The 19,836-nt window shown below is 42.4% G+C and overlaps 1 protein-coding gene across 6 annotated transcripts in view; it reads left to right on the top strand.

The window, feature by feature from the left end:
* Positions 1-4,083: 4,083 nt before the first annotated feature.
* LOC129829078 (calcium/calmodulin-dependent protein kinase type II subunit gamma-like) overlaps positions 4,084-19,836 on the top strand; it is a 37,303-nt gene continuing 21,550 nt past the window's right edge. For 2 of the 6 annotated variants that reach the window (XM_055890554.1, XM_055890553.1), the window contains exons 1-6: positions 4,084-4,291; positions 8,229-8,323; positions 11,768-11,827; positions 17,354-17,408; positions 17,493-17,558; positions 18,335-18,407. In XM_055890554.1, the coding sequence (XP_055746529.1) occupies positions 4,224-4,291; positions 8,229-8,323; positions 11,768-11,827; positions 17,354-17,408; positions 17,493-17,558; positions 18,335-18,407 (417 nt within the window). In that variant the 5' untranslated portion in view covers positions 4,084-4,223. The remainder of the gene's footprint in view (positions 4,292-8,228; positions 8,324-11,767; positions 11,828-17,353; positions 17,409-17,492; positions 17,559-18,334; positions 18,408-19,836) is intronic. The other 4 variants (XM_055890557.1, XM_055890556.1, XM_055890558.1 and 1 more) reach the window with 2 other exon arrangements.

The following is a 19,836-nucleotide window of genomic DNA, read 5'->3' as shown; positions in this document are numbered from 1 at the left end:
ACCTGCTGACAGTGCAAAGCATACAACAACATCTTCAGACTACTGAGGTCAACGAACCAGGAAACACCCTTGGTTGATCTGATTCTAACCAGTAAGAGGAACAGAAATATATACCTGAAGCCATAGGTGGATATTACACCAAGTGAATCGAGATGTTCGCTCTGAGAGACAGCAAAACACATCACATCACCAAGATGCTGAAGGAGGAAATCTTTGCCCGGTGGGGGGGTCCCACGATTCTTGGTGTCTGACCGGGGTCCCCAATTCCCCTGCCAGCTGCTCTCTGACCTATGTCCTGAGAGGTCACTCAGAAGCTCACTACCAGCTACCACCCACAGACTAACCTTACCGAATGGTTGAACCGCACCGTCAAGACAATGATTGCCTCTTTCATAGGAGAGCATCACAGAACATGGGACCTAAACGCAGCTCAACTGGAAACTACAGGAAAAGCTCCTGCTGAGTTGGCACTAGGGTGGCATCTGAAAGGTCCCCATGAGAGACTGATCTACAAGCCACCTTCACCACAACAAGCAATTTACAATCTGATTGAGAGACAGCAGAAGAGGTTCACCGAGTGTGTGTTCACCGAGCCAAACAAGCGAAATATTACAATTCTCGGGGGAAAGATGCGCATTTCCAACTGGGAGATTGAGTCTTTCTAAGGCCATAGACAATTACATGGCACAGCTATCGCCAAAGTGGGCAGGTGCAGCTAAAGTGTTAAAGAAACTATGACCAGTGAACTACCGAGATTAATGGGGCAGACCAGTAGGGAAAGAGAACTCTGTCAATGTGGTGAAACGCATACCCTATTACAGCCTTGTGCTGGATTATAACGATTGAGTCTCGGGCTCTTGCAACCTTGTCACGGGCGGATCGGATTTCTATTGGACTGAATTGTGTACAGGATGGGATTTGGGATTATAAACGGACAATTATTGGGTGTTTTTAGGGTGCGCTCGTAAATTCAGTCTGGCAATCTACTCCGAATTCAGAGCACTCGATCTGCGTGTTTCAGAGCACAGAATAACTGATGCATTCACGAAAGCTCAAACCCCGTTGAATATTGCCGGTGTCAGTAAACGTCGGCAAGAAAGCGTAATTAAATTGTTGCCAGCAACACAGTTAGTCACCAATGCTCTAGATAACATGAAAACAGTCTAAATAACTCTGCTAGGGCGCGTAAACTGGTCAGTGAGGCGTTCTCCCATTTGTGTCTGGAAGTAGCTAGCAAGCTAGGCAACGAAAGCCAGTTTGCTTGGGTGCTTGACTGACGTGAGGTCAGAACGCTCAGATCAGCCCCACTCCTCGGTCATAGCTTCCAGGGTGCGCAATGAACGCTCTGAGAGCGAAACGCTCTGGATTTACAAACGGACAATATAACAATACGTTGAATTTACGAACGCCCAGAGCGCACTGTTAACACACACTCTGGCACTCCAGATTGAATTTACGGACACAACCTTAGTTTGTGTTTTTTGTTGTCTTTGCCTGAACGTTGATACAATATAATTTTGAGTTTTGCACTATACTATTTGAGTGACTTATTTTGTTCCAATTTCTTAACGTGTACAAAGAAATAAAGGCTTCAGTTTCTTTAGTTATTTTCATTTTTTTATCGTTTGAACCTGTTTTATCTAGCCTTTTATTGCTGTGAATCAGACAACGTTACAGGCTTATTAATATATTTTGAGGCTACATTTGTGCAACCTGTCAGTGAGAGTGCTGTACCAATTTCACTGGTACGTGGTAGTAGTTCCCCAACAATTAAATGTGTATAGGGGCAGTAGCACGTAAATCTTGGTGGGACAAAAAACAACAACTAATGTTTAGATGCATGCCAACAAAGCCACAACACAACATTAAACAATACATTAATTGCACTATAAAGGTGATAAAGCTATCCCAACAGCAGAGTCCCACCACATTACCATTACTACACCTGGCTATCAGCGGAGCCTTGTCTGGAAGCGAAACAGTTAATTCAGCCTCATTTTCTGCCTTTAAAAAAAAAAATGGCTGATATGGCTGACTTGCTTAAACAAATGTGGTTTCTACTGACAATTGAGATGTACCAACTGTGGCATAAGGGGACTACGAGCGATAAGGGGCTATCTGTAATTTCAATTAAGACATTAATGGGCAAGCTACAGTAGGATGGACATAGTCAGTGTAGCTATTTGTTCATCACTTTTGAAATGTACAGTGACAGAATTCAGAATATGGGCCGTTCTTACAGTATTGTCTCTATACACTAATTCAGAACTGTAGGACAAATACATGGGGCATATAAGCAGACAATGATAGCTCTTACAATATTTGATTATGACATTTCTCTAAAACATGTGTACCACCAAGTCAGAACAGTAGGCTGGGAAAAGGGACCAAAGGGGAAGGGGAAGGGGAAAAGGGACCAAATTATAAGGGTGAGGCACATGGGCTAGTAACAGCTTACTACACAACAGACACTTAGTATTACTTTCTTAGCTACAGTATACATATCTCCCTGGCATATTACATAATACATAATTTATTTAATACATTTTTGGACTCACTTATGATCAGTCCAATCAAAGCTACGGCAGATATGTGATTTGACATCATTTTATCTGTGGCCAATGACCTTGAGCCTTCTTGGAGGGACACTTCTAATGTAACTATGGCAGCACCCAAGGGGCTTGAATTTTCAAGCTCTCCCAGTTGATTATGCGTGAAGTAGTGTCCCCTTGAGTGACAGAACACTGAGCCAATCACGACACAACTAGAAAATATTACCAACCCCTACGCTCTCTATTTTCTGCTGGCTGCCCCTCCACCACAGAAAGCACTGAGCTAGGCTCAAACACCTGCATTTTGGAGATGCCTTATTCAAGAAAGCAAAAAAGAGAATGTTTGTATGTTTGTATAACTAAATGTTTTAACATTTTTTTATATTGTTTGCAAACTGATATGTGACATGTATTAATGACAAAATAACATGCAAAACAGGGAAAAATAAATAAAAATTACAGGTTGCCACTAGAAGTGCACGTGATATAAAATACCAACATGTTGTATTTCATTTATATCACTTGCACTTGTAAAGGCCTTAACAAAGGCTTCCAAACTGGCATTCATGCTATAATATGCGAACACATTACCTAGCAGCCAACCTGCTTGCACCAATCCCATGCAGTTATGGTAAGATATTGTAAAATACAAACCCCAATATCCCCTCAATGAATTTTAATAATCCATCCATTCATTAATTTGTTACAATTACTGTAAAAATGTTACATAATGCACTGTACTGTTATACGGTAACTTGCAGGCAGCCAGTAAGTTACTGTTAAAACAACAGTAAAAAATATTAGTGCGTTTTGGACACCATAAAATACAGTACGTAACATACTGTACCTATTTCACAGTAATTTACAGGCAACTGGCTGCCTATAAGTTACCGTAACAGGAACAGGAAAGGATTTACAGAGCATGTAATTATTTTATGGGTAGACATTCACCTGGACTTGGGAAAAAGATTTGGTAAAGACATCCATCTGCAAGTTTATGATGTTCTTTTTATGTTTGATAATCCAAGATTCTCCACTAACGAACAGCATGTGATTCATTTGTTTAATTCTTGCTAAATATTACATCTATAAAATGAAATTAGGAACAATATCATTCCATTTTTTTAAAGGTTTAAATTAAATAACTTTACCACATTGAATAATAAGGTCAGTAAGAAAAATAAAGTAATTACATGAGTTGATACTCTTAAGCTTGTCAAATGTTGGCTATTTGAATGTAAAACTGTGTTTTTGTGTTTATCAGTTTGTGATGTTTTGTGTTCATTTTTAAGGATGTGTAGATTTTTGTAACATTTGAATTTGAATCCTTCATATTTTGTACTGAGTGTACGAAATATTAAGAACACCTTCCTTGTATTGGGTTGCACCCAAATCAAGGCAGGAGAGGAATGTTGTTAAGTCTTCAAACGTCTTGTTAGAGCTCGCGAACCGCTGAATCACCGAATACTGCCCCGCTCTGATTTACATGACTCTGCTCAAAAACCCTGCTCACATCTCGCGTGGCTCTGTCTCTGGCAACCCCTCCCTTCTCGCTCTCTTTCTTCCAGCCTGTCAGTGCCGTAGCTAGTACAGGAGGGTGACAGTCCTCCCCTAAACCCAGCCTGCCGTACCCTGACCGAGGCTTGGAGACCCTTTCCCTCCCGCTCAGCCATGGCTACTACTATCGTTACATCCACACGCTTTACAGATGAATACCAACTCTACGAGGAGCTTGGGAAGTAAGCGACTGTCGCCGTTTGCTAACGTTAGCTTGCTAATGCACAGTGCCTTGCTGTCTGTCTTTCCTACTCCCCACCCCCGTATGCTAACTCGCTCCTTCTTTAGCCAACTAGCTAGCTGCGATAACTTGACCCTATTGTCTTTTGCTGATGTTGACAGAAGGCAGCTAGCTTGCGTGTCGTAGGTTAGGGACAGAGTTTACAATGTATGTATTTAATGCACGTTGTGTGTATATGCGATAGCACAACTAGCTAACAAACTAGCTAAAAACGTTAGTGTGTCAACGTCTTGTCTTTTGGTCTGCTGAAAATTGCCAGGCAGGAAGCGTTTGAGCGAAAACACTGACATTTGCTGGCACGGCACGTTGCGTTAGCAGCCTGTTTGACTGTGCTGAATGTTAGCATGTATGATAACTAGCTGTCTGTGGTTGAACAATATTAGGTCATTTGTCTAAACTGCGGTTTTAGCTAGCTGTGTATAAGTCTGCATCTGATGTGTCGAACATAGATCTATAGTTATAGCCCACAGGCCTCCTCCCAAAGCGAAATTGTTTGCACATTATGTAAAACCCTGCACGCCTTCATACAACAGCCGTAAATATAAATGCCATAAGTAGCATTATAAGCCTCCTAACACACGCTATGTCGCTGTGGCTTAAAAGTGCAAGGGTGAGCGTGATGCGGTTTCTCAGAATCTCGATGGCTTTTTTTTTCTGAGAGAACCGGGACGTTTTATTATTATTATGGGCATTTGTCGGTGGCTCGATCCTCTCGACTCTGATGATGGTTGTTTTCTATTCCTAACTCTTTAGCCCCAGACCCTGGGTAGAGTCGCAGTGTCTGGGCGTCTCTCTCTGGCATTCTATTGATCCATGATTGGTTTATCAGTTCACACACCTGGGCCGCGTTGAGTAGTTCAACGTTGTGAAACGTTCAGATAGCAATGTATGTAGAACAGTTGCTTCTCTGACATGTATGCTACTCTTATCATGATCAACATAAACAGTCTAGTCATCTAGGAAGAACCACCAGAGTTGGGCACACTGCCATAAAGGCCCAGACCTCTTGGTACATACTATTATAATATAGCTATAAACATATGCCATTTAGCAGATTTGATCTAAAGGTACTGCGCACATTTCTTATCGGTGGCCCCAGTGGGAATCAAACCCACATCTGGTGTTGTTCATCATTCTATACTAACTGAGCTACCCAGATACTGTAGCACGAACACAGGTAGATGTTGGGCTACAGAGTGGCTGTTTCCAGTGAGAGCTGGGAGAGTAGTTAAACCTGCTTCTGTTTGTCCTCTGATTTAGGTGTGGCCAACCCTCCTGGAGGGCTACTGGCTTGGGTCGGCAGGGTTTAACCTGGTCCCAGCTCTGTTCTAACACACCTGTTACATTTAACTAGCTTGTATCCTAATCAAGACTGAGCTGCTGTGTGATCGAGCATGGTTGGCGCAGAAGCATGCTCACCCAGTAGCAGTCCAGGAGAGAGTTGGCCATCCTTGCTCTGTTCTACAGTACCAGTCAAGTTTGGAGACATCTACTCTTTCAAGGGTTTTTCTTTATTTAAAAAAAAAACGCTTTTCTACATTGTAGAATAATAGTAAAAATGTCAACTATGAAATAACACATGGAATCATGTGGTAACTAAAGTGTTAAACAAATCAAAATATTTGAGATTCTTCAAAGTAGCCACCCTTTGATGACAGCTTTGCACGCTCTTGGCATTCTCTGAAACAACTTAATGAGGAATGCTTTTACAACAGTCTTGAAGGAGTTCCCACAAATGCTGTTCCTTCAATCTGTGGTCCAACTCATCCCAAACCATCTCAATTGGGTTGAGGTCATGTCATTGTGGAGGACAGATCATCTGAAACATCATCTTCACTCTTTCTTGGTCAAATATCCCTTACACAGCCTGGAGGTGTCATTATCCTGTGGAAAAACAAGTGATAGTCACACTAAGTGCAAACCAGATGGGTTGGTGAATTGCTGCAGAATGCTGTGGTAGACATTCTGGTTGTGTGCCTTGAATAAAATAAAATAAATTACTGACAGTGTCACCAGCAAAGCACCCCCACACCATCATGTGCTTCACGGTGGGAACCACGCATGCAGAGATCATCCATTCACCGACTCTGCATCTCACAGACATGGTGGTTGGGACCAAAAATCTGAAGACAGATTTCCACCGGTGTAATGTTCATTGCTCATGTTTCTTGGCCTTGGCCCAAGCAAGTTTCTTCTTCTTATTGATGTCCTTCAGTAGTGGTTTCTTTGTAGCAATTCGACCATGAAGGCCTAATTCACACGGTCTCCTCTGAACAGTTGATATTGAGATGTCTGTTACTTGAACTCTCAAGCATTTATTTGGGCTGCAGTTTCTGAGGTACAGTTAACTAATGAACTTATCCTCTGCAGCAGAGGTACCTCGGGTTCTTCCTTTCCTGTGGCGGTCCTCATGAGAGCCAGTTTCATCATAGCGCTTGATGGTTTTTGCGACTGCACTTGAAGAAACTTTCGAAGTTCTTAATTTTCCATCTTGATTGAACTTCATGTCTTAAAGTAATGATGGACTGTTCGTTTCTCTTTGCTTATTTGAGCTGTTCTTGCCATAATATGGACTTAACAAGGTGCACCTGTTAATTGAAATGCATTCCAGGTGACTACCTCGTGCACATTCATCTTCTGCACATCGATCACTCCAGTGTTTTAATTGCTAAATTGTAATTATTTAACCACTTTGGCCTATTGCCTTACCTCCCTAATCTTACTTATTTTGCACACACTGTATATAGACTTTTCTATTGTGTTATTGACTGTACGTTTGTTTATTCCATGTTTAACTCTGTGTTTGTGTCGCACTGCTTTGCTTTATCTTGGCCAGTTCGCAGTTGTAAATGAGAATTTGTTCTCAACTGACCTCCCTGGTTAAGTAAAGGTGACATAAACATGTTTAAAAGCTGCTTGAGAGAATGCCAAGAGTGTGCAAAGGGTGGCTACTTTTTATGAATTTCCATTATAAAATATGATTGGATTGAACACTTTTTTTTGGTTACTACATGATTCCTTATGTGCTATTTCATAGTTGATGGCTTCTATTCTACAATGTAGAAAATGGTACATTTAAAAAAAAAAAAACTTGAATGAGTAGGTGTCCAAACTTTTGACTGGTACTGTACATACACTAGTACTGGTGTCTAGACTTTCGTGTACACTACAGCCAGTCTGATCCTGGTCTGCACTACTATTGGTTTTCTCTACTAGGCCTACCTAGTAGTTAGTTGATTTATTGACCAATCTAATGCCATTAATTAAACAAAGTCCGCTTGCTCACCAGGGATGTGTTCAGTAGGGAACAAAATAGCAAACTTTGCAACGGGAAACAAAAATGTATTTTCTTATTGGACTACATCCGATAGTAGCCTACCTTTTTCGGTTCAATCTATTTTGAAAAATGTTCTTGTGCCGACTGAACATGACCTCGGTGTCGTAGAGCTGGATCAGTACCTGATTAGAGGGGAAGGAACAACCAGCGGTGCTGTAGACCTGTATTTGAGAAAGAGAGCTCTGCAATCTGGGTGTCCAACCCTGTTCCGGGAGCGCTACCTTCCTGTATGTTTTCGTTCCAACCCCAGTTGTAACTAACCTGGTTCAGCTTATCAACCAGCTAATTATTAGAATCAGTTGTGCTAGATTAGGGTTGAAGTGAACCTACAGAATGGTAGCTCTCCAGGAACAGGGTTGGAGAGCCTTGCAATACACTGTCAATTTCATTTTTATGGCTCCATGCTGTGTATCAGTGTTGATGGCCAACCCTTCTGTGTGTGTGTGTTGTGTATTTGTTTGTGTGTTTGCCTGGGCATTAGTATACTAAATGTCAAACCCCCCCCCGACCCAGAACTGATCATTGCTTGCCTTGTTTTCAGGGGAGCGTTCTCAGTGGTGCGCAGATGTGTGAAGAAGTCATCAGGTCAGGAGTTTGCTGCCAAAATTATCAACACCAAGAAACTCTCAGCCAGAGGTAATACACACACACACACACACACACACACACACACACACACACACACACACACACAGACAGAGAGAAAGAGCGGTCAGTGGTAGATTTGTGGGGGGGGGGGCGGCAATGTTCATCCCTGTGAGCTGTCAGTGATCTGCTGTACAAATTGGTGACTGTCAGAGATGTCTTGAGAGTTGACCACAAGTAGCTAATGTGTCATGTTTATGTAATCTCTTGTGGCAAATGTTATCAGACATTCTAACTTTGATAAAATATTCTGCATACTCAAGATCTTGGTTCTGAGATTGTGTGGGGGGAGGGGTTGGTAGGTTATGTGGTAAATATGTTTACCAAGGAGGCCGAGCTCCACTGTGGGCTGTAGGCATACGGGGCCACGACTTTTCTCAGCATACAGACCTCTCTCTCTCTCACACACACATAGACAGTGTGTCTGGGGACTGTGTACTGCCTCAGCTCAGAGCTGCCCTCCTCTGCAGTCAACACGCATTCTCGCTCGCCCGCTCTTTTTTTTTTTCTGTTCAATTTGAGCAGTCCTGGCTTTTTGCTTCATACCCGTTTTCTCGATACCCCTCCTGCTCTCTCTCATTTCCTCCCACCCGCCAGTAGCTAGCGGATTGGTCAGTATCGAGGCTAATCCAGTTAGCCCCTGATGAGATATATATTTGGTCTAAGAACCCACGGATCACACACACCTCCCTGTTAGCCCCTTCGTTCTCTGTGCGTGTGTGCCTGCGTGTGTGTTAATAGTGTGACATTAGGGAAGGTATTTGGTATTCTGAAACAATCTAGGTTCAGCAATATCTATAGGCTTTTCATGGTAGCAGTCAATTGCTAAGCTTTGCACAGCATTTAAATGTGTGTGTGTGTGGGTCAGGATGGGAGGGACTCCGACAGTCTTGCAGTGATCTGTGTCTAGAGACAGAGAGGAATGGTGGAGGGAGATGCAGACAGAGGGTGTAGGGAGGAGGAGGAATAGTGAGAAGGGGAAAATTTGGAGATTAGAGGAATAGCCATAGATGGTTGGGTTGTTTAGCAACAAAACCGATGCGTGCGCAACCCTTAGGGGAAAACAGACGGGGTAGGCTTAGAATCAAAGGATTGTTCACACCATGTCAGCTATATTTCCTCTCAATGAATATTGGAAAAGTGAATACACTTTCACAATGAGCCCTTGTCTCTCAAATACATCATTACAGTTCTTGGTTAGCTAGCTAGTGAATTTGAGCCATATTAGCGTAGACGTGACATGAGTCAAAACAAGACATGTAATCAATAACAAGATACGACGAGCTACCTAAGATTCACCACGTCAGCTTCTTGTCATCGTTGCTAGCTATCTGACCGTCCAGAATCAACACGGAGCCTAGTGCCTTTGCGTTGCACGGCCATTGTTTTTGTGACGACGTCAGGCAACCCGTCTATACGTAGTGTGTACACACCGGTGGCAGTGTGCCTGGTAGGATTTAAGGATTTAAGTGTCGTTTTTAGCACCATTGGGCCTGTTTGACCTAGCGCACTGCCCCATGGGTAATAAGTCTCTTAAAGCTCCGCTAAACACCGTCATAATCTGAGGCGGGCTAGTGGTGTGTGTGTGTCTTGCCTCTCCTTCTCTCCCTGATGTAACATGGCTATAGGCCCGCCCCCCGGTGGAGCAGATGGCCAATTAGAGAACAGCAGGAAGTGCCAGTAATGAGTTACCCTGCAGCACTCTCTGTCCCATCTACTACCGCCATACACACATGCATTGTGCACGCCCATACATGCACACGTCAAGAAATAATCGAATGAATCAGCAAAAGCTGTAGTATGGCGTGCTGAACACGCACCACACATGCAATGGGAAGTTGTGATCCTTTTTCTAGGGCTGGGTGGTAAACTACATACCGGTATTCATTCATTCACAGACCAGATTGGATTTTTACTTTACCGTTTACAATAGTTTTTTAAACTATTTAACTGTTTCATATGTTACATTAAATAATTCACTAATGACTCTAAAAGAGGATTGAGAAGATTGTCGCCAGTAAAAAAAAATCAAACTGCTTACAACTGAGGACTGCTAGCTAACACAACAAGTTAACAACTTCTGGAGGGCAAGGCTTGCCAAATGGATCCCAGAAAATCATCTGACTACCCCTAGTGGCGGAAGTAAGAACTCAAGTTGAAGCAAAAATGCCTTCTGAGGAGAATAATTATTCTGTCAAATAGAGGCATACAAAGACAAAAGAAGAACCTAACGGTGTGTACATTTTAACAAATTAGTGTAGCAAAGTAAGACATTTATTGAAATGCTGGAATTGAACAAATAACTATGCAAATGGCAACCATTGGTTCAGTACCAGAGTTTGAGTCATCTTCAAAAGGATTTTGATTCCTATGCAAGGTTCTACAAATAGGAGTACTTCACTGTCAGTCTTGTCCAATTATTTTTGGTTGAACAGTTTAATGCAGTCAGAATGGAGAAAGTCTATTAACCACTTAGAATTAATTTGTTACCATGCACTACCCATAAAGCATATTTGGAACTGTTTTATTCAGAAACACCAAATGCCGTCAAAAATAAACGCAGTGATGATATTTTGGCAATTACGCTCAGCCCCACCTCTTTTTACAAATGGAAAGTTCATATAATTATCTCTCGCTCTCTCTATGCGCCAGTAGGGAAATGAGACAAGTTTCTGTACTTTTTCCCCTTTGCAGAAGGGTGAGAGAGAATCTATAGCCTACATTGGGAGGAGAAAAAGGAGAGGGGTAATGGGGAAGATGGAAGGGGAGAGAGGCAATCAGGAATGGAAGGAGGCAGAGCAGTGATGGGGGAGGTGGAAGGCTTAAGGAGTAGAGGGAGGCATGGGGGGAGGGGGGGTAGAAAGGTGGGAGAACTGTGTGTTCGGATGTAAGGCTGGTTAGCAGCAGTATAGGAGTGCTGCATTTGTTTGGCTGAAATGTATAATGTGAAGAGCAAGATGGATCGGTGTGTATTGCAGTGTGTTTGTTTGACAGTGTTTCAGATGATGAAATTGCCAGGTCTTGAGTTTAAGATATTCAGTGTTGCAATATCAAATACTCAGATTGAATTAATGCAAATAAGTGCTGTGTTTGTGTGCATGCTCTCCCTCTGTTTTGGAGCCCTGTAGCAGTCACACTTCTGACTCACTCTATGCCGTTGCTAGGTTTACCCCAGATTACCTCTGACCTCTCGCAACCGCCTTGCTAACAGTGCCGACGAGGGGCGGGGGTGTGTGTGTTCCAATTTCATCATGTGTCCCCTGCTCGACAAAGTGCTGGCATAGCAATGTCCCACAGCTGGAGCTGCGAGTAACCTCCACAAACATACACATCTGATACAGTCGTGTATATAACGGTCTGTCTCTGTCTCTGTCTCTGTCAAGTGAAATCAGCTTCCCTAACTTAATTTTTTATTTTTTTTTGTCTTCTCCTCAGATCACCAGAAGCTGGATCGAGAGGCTCGCATCTGCCGTCTTCTCAAACACTCCAACATAGGTTTGTCGTCTCTGTCTCTATCTCTCTACACTCTTAAAGGTGCTAAAAGTAGAACCATATGGGGTTCTTTGACTTCCCCATAAGATAACATATTTTTTGGTACTTGGTAGAACCGTTTGCAGAGTGTTCTACCCCTCTATGAAGGGTTCTACAGAGAACCTTCAGCTTATATTTCATAGTAAACTCTTTATGACATTACATTACATATAATATAAGGCTGTTCCTTGAAGGCCTAGTTATACCCTAACACAGTGGTCTGAAGCTCCTGCAAGTCACGTCATGCTGGCTTGCAAAGTGATGTGTAATTCCATTTGGACTCCAGCCAAAGTAAGGATATCCAACAATTGGAACTTTTAAATGTAGATTCAGCGATATGATGTAGATGCACAAAGTAAGCAACGTTGTACGTCAATTTCTGCAACGACTGAAAGCGTTGGAACGCGATGAATAACTTCTCCACTTGGTCAGATACTGTGTTTGACTGTGAGAGCGAAGTCTTGCATCTTGCGCATCGCAATAATGTTTCGCTGACTACCTTTAATCACCCGCAACCTGCATTCAGAATGACTGCCAGAGAGGGCAGATTGATTACTGAGACTACTTAAATCATCTAAACTGGAACAACTGTCTCAGTAACGGGTTTAATAATTAAAACGGCTAACAGATTGGATTAGAAAAATCTGTTATTTATCTTTGTATCATAAGATGACTCAACTTGTACATGCAAAAGAAAAGATATTGAAAGAAACAATTCTGAAAATCAACCTGCAATAGAGCATGCTGGGTAATATGATAATGCATGTGGTTTTGAGTGTATTACTCAATTCAGAGTATGGATGTTACCCGTTAATCCGTTAGTCGCTGAAAACACATTTGACCTGTCATGCTTATTAGTCTATATATTCATTTGCATAATTTTGTGGAATAAAATTGCTGCTTGTGAGTTTTTGAAACCGGCTTTTATAAGCCTAGTCATTGCGCAACCAATAACAATTCTAAATGCAATCGTGTGTTAACGTTGGTGGCCACCATTTTTTAAAAGGAGCTATTTTTATTTCTCAATCTCTGCTTGTAATTAAGGCACGCCTTCCATTCGCCCTATGGGTGTATAGGCTATAGCCTGCCTACCGTTGACTATCAGCGTGTCACCCACCAATTTACAATGTGAACTTGAGGCAGTATAATTGTTTGAAACGTGAACGGTTTACTTCAGATAATGAGACATGTCTTACCTTTGCTTCAGAGTAGCCTGGCCAAAATCCAACCATAGAAATGTGGAGGCAATTATTTTATAAAGACTTCCTCCAGCCGTTAACCAGCGTTTCTCTCCTGTTCTATTTGTTTTCATATCAACTTTCTTTCGTTGTCCAGAAGCCAAAGGCACAATCCTTGTCATATATTAGCAACACATCCCAGTTGCTGCTATTAGATTCCCCGTCTTTAGAAGTTTCTAACAGAGATTTATCTCTCACAACTGCTCGCATTAGGTGTGCTGTTTAGAACAGTGTATAACTCGAATTGCATTTTTGCAAACGGTTGAAAATGACGTTTTATTGGTTGCTTCATTACAGGAGTTGCATGTTCAATAATAGGCTATAGCCTTTTGACTAGGATTGTTGCGTGTTTCCAGTAAGCTCTTAATGAAAAATGTCCGGTCCTTGTATGCATGCATTGTATCAGAGAGGAAGAGGCAAAGCGAGAGGTTTCATTCTCGCCAAAATAAGCCCAATGCGTTTCTATGTGCTTAACCTTGTCGCTTGCCTTCGCACCTAGTGACAACTCCCATTGTTAGTGGGGAAACATAAGCATCTCGTCATTATATACAGATCTCTGTTGATCATTTTACTGTTTGGAAAAATTTTGTTTGTTGACCGCTTAATTAGGGTCAGTTAGACGGCAGCAAAATGTACCAAAATTTGCATCCCTAATTCAGAGTAAAAATGAGTTACACTCAACTCTGGTTATTCACACCAATACTGGGGTTCTCTAACACCACGCAGTCACCTGAGTGTTAAATTAACTCCTGGATCAACACTAGACACATTACACTGGCCAATTTGTAGTGTACCAAACAATACACTGCTGGGTCACTCAGACTCCCTTCTATTCTCCTACTCTCTGCTCAATAAAATCACAGAAAATATTTAAAGACGGATATCATGGCAAAGATATCAACTTTGCCAGTACTGTATATGTAAAATGATTAACAGAATACCAGATATATATATACCCATAACATTGGTACAGTTTAAAACATTCACACACCTATCGTTTTAAACTTAGCAGATTACTTTACCTCCCTGTTTAAACTTTAATATGAGGAGTTTAACACTAATGTTTAAGCACTATAAAAAATATCTACAATAAAAAAAAAAACGGATTCAGAAGGTTTTTATGTAGAACCTCTTTCTTGCCTTCCAAATAATACTTCTTGCCTTTCCAAGAATCATCACATAACCCTTTCTTCCAAAAACTGTTTTTCGGATGAAAAGGGGTCTTGGTACAAACTAAAAACAAATGGTTCTATATAGTGCCAAATAAGGGTTCTTGGCTTGTGACCATAGCAGAACCCTTTTTGATGCCATATGGATTTTTTTTAAAGGTTCTATAAAGAACCATGCTCATGAAATTCTAAATGGAACCTGTATGGTGCTATAAAGAACCATAAAGAAAAAAATTCTATATGGCACCAAAAAAGGGTTCCGCTTTAGTTACAACACTTACTTAGTCAAACGACCTCAATTGACCCAAGACCATACGTGAGTTTTTCACAAGACACCATCACATAGTCATGCAATGCATTCGCAAAGTATACAGACCCCTTACCCTTTTCCACATTTTGTTACGTTACAGCCTTATTCTAAAATGTATTTTATAATTTTTTATCTACACAACTCATAACGAGAAAGCGAAACAGGTTTTTAGAAATGTTTGCAAGAGTATTAAACTGAAATACCGTATTTACCGAAGTATACAGACCCTTTGCTCTGAGACTCGGAATTGAGCTCAGGTGTATCCTGTTTCCATTGATCATCCTTGATGTTTCTACAACTTGATTGGAGTCCACCTGTGGTAAATTCAATTGATTGGACATGATTTGGAAAGACACACACCTGTCTATTTAAGGTCCCACCGTTGACCGTGGATGTCAAAGCAAAAATCAAGCCATGGGGTCGAAGGAATTGTCCGTAGAGCTCCGAGACAGGATTGTGTCTGCATAGATCTGGGGAAGGGTACCAGTATAATTTCTGCAGGTTGAACACCGTGGCCTCCAGCATTCTTAAATGGAAGACGTTTGGAACCACCAAGACTCTACCTAGAGCTGGCCACCCGTCCAAACTGAGCAATCTGGGGTAGAAGGGCCTTGGTCAGGGAGGTGACCAAGAACCCGATGGCCTCTGACAGAGCTCCAGAGTTCCTCTGTGGCGATGGGAGAACCTTCCAGAAGGACATCCATCTCCGAAGCACTCTGTCAATCAGCCCTTTATGGTAGGGTGACCAACACGGAAGCCACTCTTTAGCCCGCTTGGATTTTTGCCAAAAGGAATCTAAAGGACTCTGACCACGCGAAAAAATAATTTCTGGTCTGATGAAACCAAGATTGAACTCTTTGGCCTGAATGCCAAGCGTCATGTCTGGAGGAAACCAGGCACCGTTCATCACCTGGCCAATACCATCCCTACGATGAAGCATGGTGAAGCATCATGCTGTGGGGATGTTTTTCCAGCGGCAAGGACTGGGGGACTAGTCAGGATCGAGGGAAAGATGAACGGAGCAAAGTACAGACATCCTTGATGAAAACCTGCTCCAGAGCGCTCAGGACCTCAGACTGGGCGACGGTTCTACTTCTAACAGGACAACAACCCTAAGCACACAGCCAAGACAATGCAGGAGTGGCTTTTGACAAGTCTCTAAATGTCCTGAGCGGCCCAGCCCGAGCCCGGACTTTAACCCCATCGAAAATCTCTTCAGAGACCTAAAAATAGCTGTGCAGTGACGCTCCCCATCCAACCTGACAGAGCTTGAGAGGATCTGCAGAGAAGAAAGGGAGAAACTCCCCAAATACTGGTGTGCCAAGCTTGTCGCGTTATTCCCAAGAAGACTTGAGGCTGTAATCGCTGCCGAAGGTGCTTCAACAAAGTACTGAGTAAAGGGTCTGAATACTTATGTAAATGTGATAAAGGCTGTAACGTAAAACAAATATGGAAAAAGTAAAGGTATTTTCGAAAGCACTATGTAATTGCTTAACAGTTTAGTTATACAAGAATGACTGTCACTCACGTTTGCACAAAAAGAGCTGTGCACAAATCACGGCCCAAAATTTTCTGAGTCACCGCCCCTACATTTGAATTATCAGTAAAATAACCCAAACATTTTTTTCTAACTGCGAAGAACCGTTGAAGGGCTTTTCGTTATGTATAATACTCATCGCACCGATTGACAGTCTGACGTTCATTCGCTTGCTGACAACACGGTGTGTTTAAGGGACCAACCGCCAGTGTGCGACTGACAGCCGTCATTTTCACCCGTGTGAGTTTCCCTTTTGCAAGGGTGGAGACTTCGTTTTTGCCTGAACTCTCAATTTCTAAGTCGTATGAACACAAGTTAATCAGGCTGCTGACCAAATTACAATATTTTACTTCTTTGCAGTTGAAAAAGGGTTCTCTTTTTTTGTTGTTGTGGTAATTCAAATGTAGGGGCGGTGACTAAGAATATTTTGGGCCGTGGTTTGTGCACAGCTCTTTTTGTGCAACCGTGAGTGACAGTCATTCTTGTATAACTAAACTGTTATGCTATTACATACACTGCAGAACCTTATCCCTCTGCAAAGAACCCTTTGGAACCCTTTTTTCTAAGTGTGTCTGTCAATCTGTATGTCTGAGTGTATATCTCTCTGTCTGGATGTCAGTCTCTGTATTTGTTTGTCTACTGGTTTTATTTTCAGTAATCGATTTGAGGATAATAATTAGTGTTGAAATCAGTTGGGGGGGGTGACCAGGAGGAGAGAACAAAGGATGTAGAGGAAGCGAAAATATGAGAGCGGGATGAGGCCATACCAATGAGTCAATGACAATTTTGTGCTGTCTTCTTCATTTGTATCCCTCTATCATGTCTCACTCTACCTTCTTTCTGCCTCTTTTTTTTCCCAGTATCCCAGATTGCTCTGCCCCTCAGGCATGGTCTCCTTCCTTTTCTCACACTCTCCCTTTTCGTTCAAATTGTTTTATACTTCTCCCTCTCTCACCCTCTCCTCTCATTTGGCCCGTGCTTCTATAAACTTTGGATAAAGAGAGTGGGACAGATAGAGGAGACGCGGGGATAGTGATATGTACTGTACTTGCTGCAGGGCCGACCTGCTTCTTATTGCACAGCAAATGTACCTTTTACATCACCTTGAACCCTTACAAACCATACAGTAGGTCAGATTTAGAATCACAAACTGAGCCCTAGCCTGTAATATTCCACTTTTAAATCTCACAATTCTTTCTCTCCCTCTTCTCCACCCTCTCTCCTTTCTTTCTCTAGTGAGACTACATGACAGTATCTCGGAGGAAGGCTTTCACTACCTTGTCTTTGACCTGTGAGTATAACACACGCGCACATTTCAGGCTTGCGAATGAGCTTTATTATGTATGATAACAATCATGTTCTCTCTCTCTTTCAGGGTGACAGGAGGAGAGTTGTTTGAAGACATCGTTGCTAGGGAGTACTACAGCGAAGCTGATGCCAGGTGGGCAATCCCTATTTACTGTTACCATGGTTACTGTGCCGCACAGCGCGGGTCAAAACCGTGGGAGAGTGGCGTGATTTCATGTGGCGCGCGCACACACACACACAGGCTGACTGGGTTTCCTTGTATTCATGTCTGCTGCATTGTCATGTCTTGTTATCCCTCTCTCCTCCCTCTTCCTATATATCCTATAACCCTTTCTCTTCTTCCCCTCTCATCTCTCCCTCTTTCCCTTTGTTTCCTTCCTATCTCTACTCCCTCTCTTCCCTCCCTCTCACTCTCTTCTCCTCAATCTTGCTGTTAGGTGATGCTCTTTGTTGCATTAAGGGAAGTGTCCATGAAATAATTTAATTAGTGCTGACCAGGGCTTTAGACACACACACTCTACAAGCCACATGGGGTCAGCAACACCCCCTTCCCAAGACTGATTTGACCTTTCACCTCTGAGCCTCACAACCAGCACACTGTCTTAACTGTATTTTTGCTAGCTGGCTTATCCATTTGGGGTACTTGGGAAGTCTCAAAAGAACATAGGCCAAGTTGGTCAAATGCTTATAAGGGGGTACTCCAGGCATAGCAAAATGTGATATGGGTACAGTAACGGGGGGGGAAAAAGGTTAAAAGCCACTATTGTAATACTGTCTCACTACTTTGTTTCTTCCTTTGTCAGACCTGTTGAGCTTTCTGTACAAACCAGGCATGTGTTTAGTGATGAAAGGATGACTGATTTTCTCCTTTTCTCACGCTCAACCCCCTTCTCTCCCTTTCCTCTCCAGTCAGTGTATCAACCAGATCTTGGAGAGTGTCCAACATATCCACCAGCATGACATCGTCCACAGGGACCTCAAGGTGTGTGTTTCTGTGGTTTGCGTGTGTGTTGCTATAACTACCACACACATGTGGCCATGGCAACGCACTGCTCTCATCTCCCTCTTTATCCCTCTCGCGCTCTCTCTTTTTACTCGCTCCGCTCCCTCTCACAAAGGCCCACTCTCTCTCTGTTTACCTCTCTAGCCCTCATCTTTTCTCACTGCCTCTTTTTTTCCACTCTCTTCTGCACTAGGGATATGCACATTTTAAAATGAAATTGGGTTTTGGTAATATTAAGAAGAAAATCCTTAACAAAATTACATTCACAGTGCCGTTATCACAAAACTCCCACTAACAGGTCCCCATCATCATAAAGGGAAAATAAAATGTAAAAAATACCTAATGCGATAATGCTGTAATGTTATTTTAATTTTTTTGCTACTTTATTAACTGGAGCTGTAATGCAGGGAGAGAAGCAAGTCATGCAGGGAGCGGGGTAGGGACAGTGTATCTGAGGGACAAGGGGAGCAGGGAGGGGAAGGGGGAGAGACAGCAACCAAGTCCACTCGCACTGGTAGACTAACTTATTGCTAGTTATTTATCTCATCTTGTTACATAGTGCCTGTCTTGACTGCATCAAACCGAGAGAAGCTAGCTAACGTCAGCTTCCGACCTACTGTTAATATCAACAACTTCATTCAGATGATTAAGTAGCAGCCTACCTGTTGGCTCTTAGTGTTGTAGCTTGTCCTTCTCATTTAACTTTTAGTTCTGTCATTTATAATTCCATCTTCCATTTATTAGCCTAGATATCGCCTAATAACTTGCCACACCGAGGCACTCGCTCTGACTGTAGCCTAGTGCTGGGTTAATGACTTGTGATTGGATGACAGCAAGCGCCACTCGTGAAAAGCAAGCGCAGCAGCATAAATTATAATGTTCTCTCTCTGTGTGAAGAGTGATAGAAACCATCTGCATTGTGAATTCACTGTGCTGGGAGAGTGAGTGCAACCTTGTGGTGTACTCCAGTTTGGAGTTTTTATTAGATTTTTTTTTTCTCCCCCTCCCCCCTTTCTGCCATTTGGCAGTAAGTTCAACTGCAGACCACACGTAACCACGCCAGCCCAAGACTTCCACATCTGGTTAATCAGCTTCTTGGCAAAGGATAAATGCTCACTAACAAAGATGTAAACAACCGGCCTCACAACCACAGTCCACATGTAGGCGAGCATTTTGCTGATGTCAAAGTTGTGATCAGAGTGCCCCATGGTGGGGTTATGGTATGGGCAGGCATAAGCTATGGACAACCAACACAATGCACAGAAATACCATGAGATCCTGAGGCATATTGTGAAGCACGTTTTCTTTTATTTTTTCCTTTTTAAAGGTCTCTGTATGCCCAGTTGTGAAATCCAAAGATTTGGGCCTAATTAATTTATTTCACTTGATTGATTTCCTCATATGAACT

The sequence above is a fragment of the Salvelinus fontinalis genome, chromosome 30 (genome assembly GCF_029448725.1).
Source record: "Salvelinus fontinalis isolate EN_2023a chromosome 30, ASM2944872v1, whole genome shotgun sequence".
Lineage (NCBI taxonomy): Eukaryota > Metazoa > Chordata > Actinopteri > Salmoniformes > Salmonidae > Salvelinus > Salvelinus fontinalis.
The sequence above is the reverse complement of the archived record's forward strand: the minus strand, read 5'-3'. Positions and strand labels throughout refer to the sequence as shown.